The 8,555-nt window shown below is 39.9% G+C and overlaps 1 protein-coding gene across 1 annotated transcript; it reads left to right on the top strand.

Moving 5' to 3' along the window:
- rhcga (Rh family, C glycoprotein a) lies at nucleotides 1-6,932 on the top strand. Its single transcript, XM_050052165.1, has 11 exons — nucleotides 1-856; nucleotides 1,586-1,778; nucleotides 2,684-2,834; nucleotides 2,943-3,090; nucleotides 3,268-3,434; nucleotides 3,527-3,664; nucleotides 4,774-4,910; nucleotides 5,130-5,254; nucleotides 5,571-5,644; nucleotides 5,757-5,830; nucleotides 5,920-6,932. The coding sequence occupies exons 1-11, from the start codon at nucleotides 628-630 to the stop codon at nucleotides 5,951-5,953; spliced, it is 1,470 nt and encodes a 489-aa protein (XP_049908122.1). The 5' UTR covers nucleotides 1-627; the 3' UTR covers nucleotides 5,954-6,932.
- Nucleotides 6,933-8,555: the final 1,623 nt, after the last annotated feature.

Raw genomic sequence — 8,555 nt, 5'->3', positions numbered from 1 at the left:
AATTCAGTTTACAACTCTGGTGATGATAATGTAGCCTAAGCCTGACTGACAGGTGTACTCACCCAGGAGCAGTTTAATGCTCTCACAGAGCAGATGGCTAACACTATAAAAAACATTTCCAATACAGGACCAAGTGAATAGTAAAGTCATAGTAAGTCATTATCTCAGCTGTACTTGCAGGCGTTGGATTCTGTGGCTAAATATCTTTACCACCACAGCTTGATATTTATCATGTTTATGATTGTGTTGACCACATGGAAAATGTGAGAATTTGGAATAATGGCCAGAAGTGACCACATAACAAAATGATGCCATATTAAGTTATTCTGTAACTGCGTCATTTCTATCACACATTAATGCAGTGGTAACTTTATTTCCTGGTGATAGGCTATCTGTTGTAGGAGGAGTGTTGCCAGGTTGCAGGAGGAGAGGTGAGCAGGTAAGGAGTGGTTACTTGGTGACAGCTGAGGTGTGTCCAACCCCCCTTGATGTGTGTGTGCATGGGAGCACACCCCCTCCAAAGGTCTCTATATATAAATATACCTGCTGAAAAGCAGCTGGAAGTCACAGCGGACAGAGAGCCTGGCTTAGGAGTGATCAGAGCATCATCAGCAGAAAGTTATCAACATGGGGAACTGTTGTGAGTGCATGAGGAATTTCTTCTTAGGGCACAAGAACACCAATGTCCGAGTTAGCCTGCCGGCTGTCTGCTTTGTCTGGCAGATTGCTATGATTATATTGTTTGGAGTTTTCATCCGCTATGATGAGGAATCAGACGTACGGAGATGGTTAGAGCACAAACATAGTCACAACATCACCAGCGATATTGAAAATGACTTCTACTTCAGATATCCCAGTAAGTACAAGAAATTCTCCTTGCAGTAAAAGTTACATTTTTAAATGCATGTGTTGTTTGATTATCCTGTGATAGTGTAGTATGCTGTGAGTAAAATATAAATGTACAAATGAAACATATTTCAAACAGCTGCAATTATTAAGAACCAGATTGTAGCCATTTTATTCTAATTTTACTCTCATGTTTCTGTCTTTGGTTTACGTTCACTGCTAAAAATACTGCACTGAAATGTCAGAGGTCATAAAAACAACATGAGTTATGATGTAAGGAGGCTGTTTTTCCAACTTGAATCTAGACTGAGATTATGGCGAAGGCAAACTTATGAAACTATTTCAAAAGCTGAACGTTTTATGAAAAGTCCTCTCCTTACCTTGAGTGTAACATTAAAATTTTAGCACTGCGCAATGCTACATATCACTTTTTGGAAGCTTACTTGTGACACTGGCAGCAAATGTGCTCCTAGTATGTTGTAACCTTTCACTTTAATTCAATCTCAACATGCAAAACACAAATTACAAATCTATAAATAATTAAAAAAAACAAAACAAAACCTTTGATTCAGCCTTTAAATTACAAGTTAATTAATGTTAAGTAGAAAATGAAAGTGCAAGAGTGACAGGTGTTTGTCAAAGCCAGATATGCTTTTGTTCTAAGTGTTGTACTTAACATTCTACAAAAAACTCATTGCATGTCATTACACAAATGTGCTCATCATTTCCCTCTTGGCAGGTTTCCAGGACGTCCACGTGATGATCTTTGTTGGATTTGGATTCCTCATGACCTTCCTGAAACGCTACAGCTTCGGTGCTGTGGGCTTCAACTTCCTGATCGCCTCCTTTGGTCTGCAGTGGGCTCTTCTCATGCAAGGCTGGTTCCATTCCCTTGACCACTCCACCGGGAAAATCACTATCGGAGTAGAGAGGTGAGTCTCCATTGCAAGCAAATAAACAGCTTCTTGTGCATCATCAATCATTCAGTAAACTGGAGAAGCGCAGGTGGGGACACGCAGGTGTGTTATGTAACTCAAACAGAAAAACACATTCTTTAACCAGTCAAGGTAATCTGTCTTTGAAGATGGACATGACAGTCTCACGTTTTTTTCATGTACTTTGGTCTTGTCATGCTTCGTGGAGTCCTTGAGACACAGCAGTCATTCTTGTCATAACAAACTGAAGGTAACTGCTCCTAATGTATACAACCATAAAATGACAGATTTAAGCTGTAGACATTCAAGTTTGTCCACTGAAAGCATGGTTAAATGACAGCTGATTAGCTTGTTTGGAGGATCTTCATTCACTCTTAGGATCTGTTTTTTTTTCTAAACAGTCAATTTGGGGATCCAACATCGTTATAGAAGTGCAATGCTAAATCTGTGGCAGCTCATTGTACAGTCACCCAGACAACAAACAGTACTCCTGTCCTGGAATAACACTACCTCGCCTCAAGGTTTCTGTGTATACACAACTTTAAATATGAATACACATCATGTGTTATTATAAATAGTTTGGTTGTGAGACAAGGATCCTCGACATGACTGGGCAACATCATTAGGTATTAATGCAGGACCCACATTATTTGATACTGTACTTTAGTGGTGCTAAATCCCAAACAAATTTGCCATTCAAATCATATCACCAAAATCATCTGACATGCACTGAACTTTGGACTTTTGTGGCCTGTGGGGTTCTGGGACCTTGGGGTAGTCGCCCACTTTGCCCAGCTGACAGTCCAGCCTTGCTTTGACTCCTCACAGTAATTTGGTGAATCAATCATTGCTAGTTTGGTCGTCAGTCATTCTGACCCGGTCCTTTTCCTTGTCCCCCACAGTCTGATCAATGCAGATTTCTGTTGTGCTGGCTCCCTGATTGCCTATGGTGCCCTCCTGGGGAAAGTAAGCCCTGTCCAGCTGTTGGTTGTCACCTTATTTGGGGTCACGCTGTTTGCTGTGGAGGAATTCATCATCCTCAGCCTCCTTCATGTGAGTCTCACCAAACATGGTCATCCCACAGGAAACTTAATTATTGCCCAAGGAGTGAGAAATCTCCTTCAAACATTGCAATGTCTTTTGTGCTGCTTATTCCCACAGTGCAGAGATGCTGGTGGCTCCATGGTCATTCACTGCTTCGGAGGGTACTATGGATTGGGCATCTCCTGGGTCCTCTACAGACCAAACCTACACCAAAGCAAACGCCTCAATGGGTCTGTCTACCACTCTGATGTCTTTGCCATGATTGGTGAGCAATTTGTTTTTTGCACTTCAACACTTTTAAACCTCACCTCTCAGTGTTTTCATTAGGACCCAGTTCATCTGGCGCAGTTTATATTTTACATTAGTCATTGTCAGACCTGTTTGACTAATTGTAAATGTGTCAATCTAACTTTGTTTTGATTGACTGCCTCTCACGTCACAGGTACACTGTTCCTGTGGATGTTCTGGCCCAGTTTCAACTCAGCCATCACTGACCATGGTGACGGACAGCACAGAACAGCCATCAACACTTACCTCGCCCTCGCTTCCTGTGTTCTCACCACTGTGGCCATCTCCAGCATGTCTGACAAGAGAGGAAACCTCGACATGGTAATTCTTTGTCACTGAAAAACAATAATTAGTCACGCGACATGCATGGATATCTCAATTTCCCATGACTAACATGCTGTTTTACCTGACAGGTGCATATCCAGAACGCCACTCTGGCAGGTGGTGTTGCCATGGGAACAGCAGCAGAGTTCATGATCACTCCTTATGGTGCTCTAATCGTGGGATTCTGCTGTGGCATCATCTCCACCTTTGGCTACCTGTTTGTCACAGTGAGTCTTCGGTCTTTCACAACCTAACTTTTAATCTGAGAGAACTCTTGAAGCATGTGTTGTGGCTCTCATCACTGCAGATGGAAAGTTAATGAGAAAAGGGGAAAAAGTATGAGGGAAGTGGCATGAAAAGGAGAAGCACAATGAAACCAGTTATCGATTGAGTTACAGGAAAATAACAGAATAATAAAAAGTGATGATTCATTTAAGTGACGGTTATCAATGGAATCAGTCCAGTGAACTCATGCAAGGTACTGACAGGCACTTAAAAAGTTACTCAATGTGCTGATGACTTTATGCCAGCCATTGTTTAGTCATAGACACGTCTTGGTTTTACAGTAAACTGGAACATGTGACTTAAAATACAGTTCAAAAGGTTGAATTTGTGAATTTACCTTTTTAAAAACCTGAGGAGGATTTTATATTCCATAATTACATATAAATTACATGTAGTGAACTCTTTTTAAAAGCTGATTCTGGGAGGTTTTAGAGTATTAACCTTATATCTGGCTGTTTTAAACATGAACTAAAATAAAGGAATTTCTACACAACAATTTGTTCCTAGTAGCGTTGAGCAGAGTAATCGAATGCAATGAGTATCTGGTACAAAAAGTGTACTTTTCATCCGAGTATCATCCGAGTAAAATGTGCCAATATCTGTACTTCAGTCAGGACCATGGCTCTGTTCTGGGGCCTCTCTGCCTTTCCTCAGGCCTACTGAGAAAGTCTAAGTTGGAGAACACACACTTCTCCACCCTTCCACACACCTACAGTATGTGGAATGCCAAAGGTGGGGAGAACACACTTCTCTGCCCTTCCACACACCTATGTGGAATGCCTAAGGTGGGGAGTACACACTTCTCCGCCCTTCCACACACCTATGTGGATGCCTAAGGTGGGGAGAACACACTTCTCTGCCCTTCCACACACCTATGTGGAATGCCTAAGGTGGGGAGTACACACTTCTCTGCCCTTCCACGTGCATACGAGGAAAGCCTAAGGCAGGGAGAGCAGCAGCAAAGACATATAAAATATTTTCATTAACTCCTGGCTACAGTCCAGGTTACAGATCAGTAATTAATGTATGACTGTATTTTTTTCATTCTCAGCCCTTCTTAGAGAAATATCTCAAGCTCCAGGATACATGTGGTGTCCACAACCTGCACGCTGTGCCAGGGATGCTCGGCGGCTTTGTAGGTGCCATTGTTGCTGCAGCCGCCACCGAGGAGGTCTATGGCAGAGAGGGGTGAGTGACTGACACACACACACACACACACACACACACACACATAGACATGCACACACATAATACTTTCAGACCTGTTTGTTGACTCCAACACAGTTAATGAAAGCACTCACCAACATGGAACACCCACCTGTCAGATATCAGGCGTGGTCTTTGTCTAATCCTGCAGACTGAACACTTGGTTGCTTGGATTAAAACTTTTTTTGTTTGTTTGTCTAGGTTGATCTCGGTATTTGACTTTGAAGGCAGTTTTGCAAACAGAACCGTAGGGACCCAGGGAGGCTTCCAGGCTGCCGGCACATGTGTGGCTATTGCATTTGGACTTGTTGGTGGAGCGCTTGTTGGTGAGTTTGTAAAAATGCCGTTTCAGGGATATCTGTTTTAGTGATTGTGATGAGGGAATCCAGAGGCATGATGTTAATTTCTCGAGCACTCAAAAAGTATTTTACATTTAGCTTTTAAAACAACTAGTGTTTACTAGTGTTTAAAGGAAACTTCTCCAAGCAAAATATGTTAACAAAAAACTGATAAAATGAGAAATGACATCCCTTAAAATATTATCTGCCAGTGTCAGTGTTTCTGTGTGTTACAGTCAGGGAACATTAATTTAAAAAAAAAAAAATGGTATTAAAGCTGAAGTCTTGCTTAATGTCATTTTAGGGATCATTCTGAGGTTCCCTATCTGGGGCGACCCTGCTGATGACAACTGCTTCGATGATGAAGCTTACTGGGAGGTAAGAATGCTTTTCTACCACTAGATGGTGTTCTCGCCCTTTGTTTTCGCTGAGGGGAAAGATGGACTGTAAAATTTCTGGCTCATGATCTGATCCTATGTGTCTGTTTCAGGTTCCTGAGGATGAGGAGAGCATCCCTCCTGTTCTTGAGTACAACAACCACATGATACACAAGCACCAAGACATGTAAGCTCACTAACACTGAGACATCATCGTTTACTCCTTGCTCTAAAGAGCTGTCATTAAATGTGATTTTCTTATTTCTGTTTCGACAGATCCGAGTCAAACTTCTCCGTGGAGCAAAGTTAGAAGGAACACTTCAAACTTAATACAGCTGTGAAATGACACTAATTCATCAAGGAGTCACCCTAAAAAAATGTGCAATTCTCCAAGAAATGAAGAATATTTTTGACACACAGGTCCTCTGCCACTCTTGCCTCGCATCATTTACACTTGTGATTGGAAGCTTAAGGTTATGATAATTGTGACAAAATATCTTATTTTTTATTATTGTGTTTAAAAACTGTTATTCTTGAAGGGAAAACTTAATATAATTTGCACATGTTGCAGATGATTGTAAAATATCAGGTACTGAATCCAAGCAGCATGATGTAAAGTCAAAGACACTTTATGTTGTGTAAGAAGATTGCTACGCACGGAAGAACTGAGGAACATTTTCCCAAATTTGGAAATTCATCACTGTAAATCAGTTGTTGTACATCATTTATCTTAAACCTCTAAATTTTTGGCTTTAAATTGTTAAATATTGCCATAATGTTTGCCTTTTGTATTTCATCTCATCTCTTTTTTAGTTGTGTGTGGGGAAAAAAGAAGGTGTTAAGTGAATAATCAGAGGTATTTGTGAAGCCAGATTAGATAGTTTTTTAGTTGTATATCTTACTTACTTATTTCTTTTAATGAATGTATTGGACTTTATAAGCTGTGTGTATATATAATTTTATGACTCACTGTTTTTTGTTGCACTTACTTGGTCTTGAGGTGGAAGTTATGAGTAACTACTGTATCTATGATACAATTTCTACAGTTTTGCGATTTGGTTGCTGTAGTGTTGAGTGTTACCTCCAACACACTTTGTGTGATTGTATGTGACAATCTGCCTGTTCTATTGTTGACGTATTTTTAGATGTACACATTAAAAAATCATATGCAACTGGAATTTAATTAAAAAAAAGTTATGTTATTGTCTTTACAAACTAATTTCTCGAATTTTTACACACACCTATGATAAAAATGCAAAAATGTCTAAATAAATAAATTATTACAATGCTGATATTGAACTCATGTACCTTGATTAACTAGAATAAATGACTATCATGATGTGAAAATTTTCCTCTATGCTTACAAGAGGCTCAGATACATGAACAAATGTGCATAAAAAGCATTAAAGGAATACTTCACCTCCCAAACCATTTGTATATCAATTAAGAAAACATTTTTCTCGCATGCCTCTGGTGCACAAAGAATCCAAAAACTGAACCTAGAGCCTTTAAAATAGCAGCAAATCCCCTCTCTGCTTCGTAAAGAGATGATGTCCTGAGCAAAGAATGAAGTCACACCATCTCTGTGTGTGTTGTTAATCTGAGCTTCTCTGTGGTTTGTCGTGGTAAGCCGGTCTGGTCACATGTGCATGTTAGTGCATGTGTATATCTCAGTAGTTCGCTGCATTTTTGCACTATGCGTATATCTGATATCAGGACTGCATTGTTGTGGAAGCAGTTCCCCTGTGGTTAACTGTTAGCTCTGTCAGCACTGGTGTTGTAGTTTAACGCTGTTTATGGAGATTCATACTAACAGTCAACTCATTTTTCACCAGTTAATGCTTTTAATGTGCACCTGTAGCTGTAGGAAATGTTCAGTTTGCATTAGCAGTAACTTAAAGGGGAACACCCCCTAAATTAAGAATCAAATATGTTATTTCCATGGCCTAGGAAAGCTCAATCAACAATTGTGAACATAAGTTACTCTCTGTCAAAGCCAGAAACCAGAGAAGTAAGTCTCAAACTTGTGATGTCATCGAGTATAAAGTTTGGAGCTGCTCTATAGACAACAGAAATAGTATTTATGAATTTTGAAAATGGGATTGTTCCCCTATGATGCAGCGTTTCTGCGTGAATGTCACCCTCAACACCTAGTTTAAAATACTGAAGACAAATGTTATGTTGCAATACTTTCATCAGTGGGCCATTGTGTTACTGCATGCAGTGATAGATAGTGATTTAATAGACGTAATCTTTGCAATTATTACTTTAATACTCTCAGTTTTCTTTGAGGTCTACTTTGGTGGTGGACTGTGATTCTACTGTGCTGATGGTAGCACACAAGAAGCTTTATTCATCCATGAGATGTCAAACTAACATCACCTGACCCTGTTAAAAGTATTTTCCTCTTCATTACAATTCCTCTAACACTCCACAAGGTGGCGGTATGAGGCAAAAAAATTGAGTCAATATTGTATCACTTCTCTCATGTTAAACTCAACAAAAGCTCTCCAACTTATTTAAATCAAATCTTCTGTCCAAATCCATTCTCCTGTTCAAGGGTAAAGACATGCATATGATTTTGTGTGATATGTCTGGAAGAAATTTGAGGATGAACAGTAGTCAGTGTTTTAGTTTGTCAATCACAGGTTTTAAATGAACAAACTAGATAAAAAAGTTGCAAGCAGACAACAAAAACAAAAATTATAATGCATATATATGTTGCAACATTAAACATCAATCTTCTTTGTGTGGGGGCCAACTTTTCTCTCCAGCTGGGGACCAAACAGCATCCAAATTTACATTTTAGGAAGCTTAGTGACAGTTCAGTCAGGAGGACTCTGTTCACTCTCATCCACAGTTCTCTGCTCTTCTACAGGTTCTACTCTATCAGCTGATTATGGGCGTCACCC

This window comes from Epinephelus moara, chromosome 1 (assembly GCF_006386435.1).
Source record: "Epinephelus moara isolate mb chromosome 1, YSFRI_EMoa_1.0, whole genome shotgun sequence".
NCBI classification, from domain to species: Eukaryota; Metazoa; Chordata; class Actinopteri; order Perciformes; family Serranidae; genus Epinephelus; species Epinephelus moara.
The sequence above is the reverse complement of the archived record's forward strand: the minus strand, read 5'-3'. Positions and strand labels throughout refer to the sequence as shown.

What these genes read in the sequence shown, in the direction of transcription:
- rhcga (XM_050052165.1), top strand. Translation starts at nt 628, where the DNA reads ATGGGGAACTGTTGTGAGTGCATGAGGAATTTCTTCTTAGGGCACAAG. An exon ending in CTTCTACTTCAGATATCCCA is followed by an intron (nt 857 to 1,585) that starts GTAAGTACAAGA and finishes CCCTCTTGGCAG; the next exon opens with GTTTCCAGGACGTCCACGTG. An exon ending in ATACACAAGCACCAAGACAT is followed by an intron (nt 5,831 to 5,919) that starts GTAAGCTCACTA and finishes CTGTTTCGACAG; the next exon opens with ATCCGAGTCAAACTTCTCCG.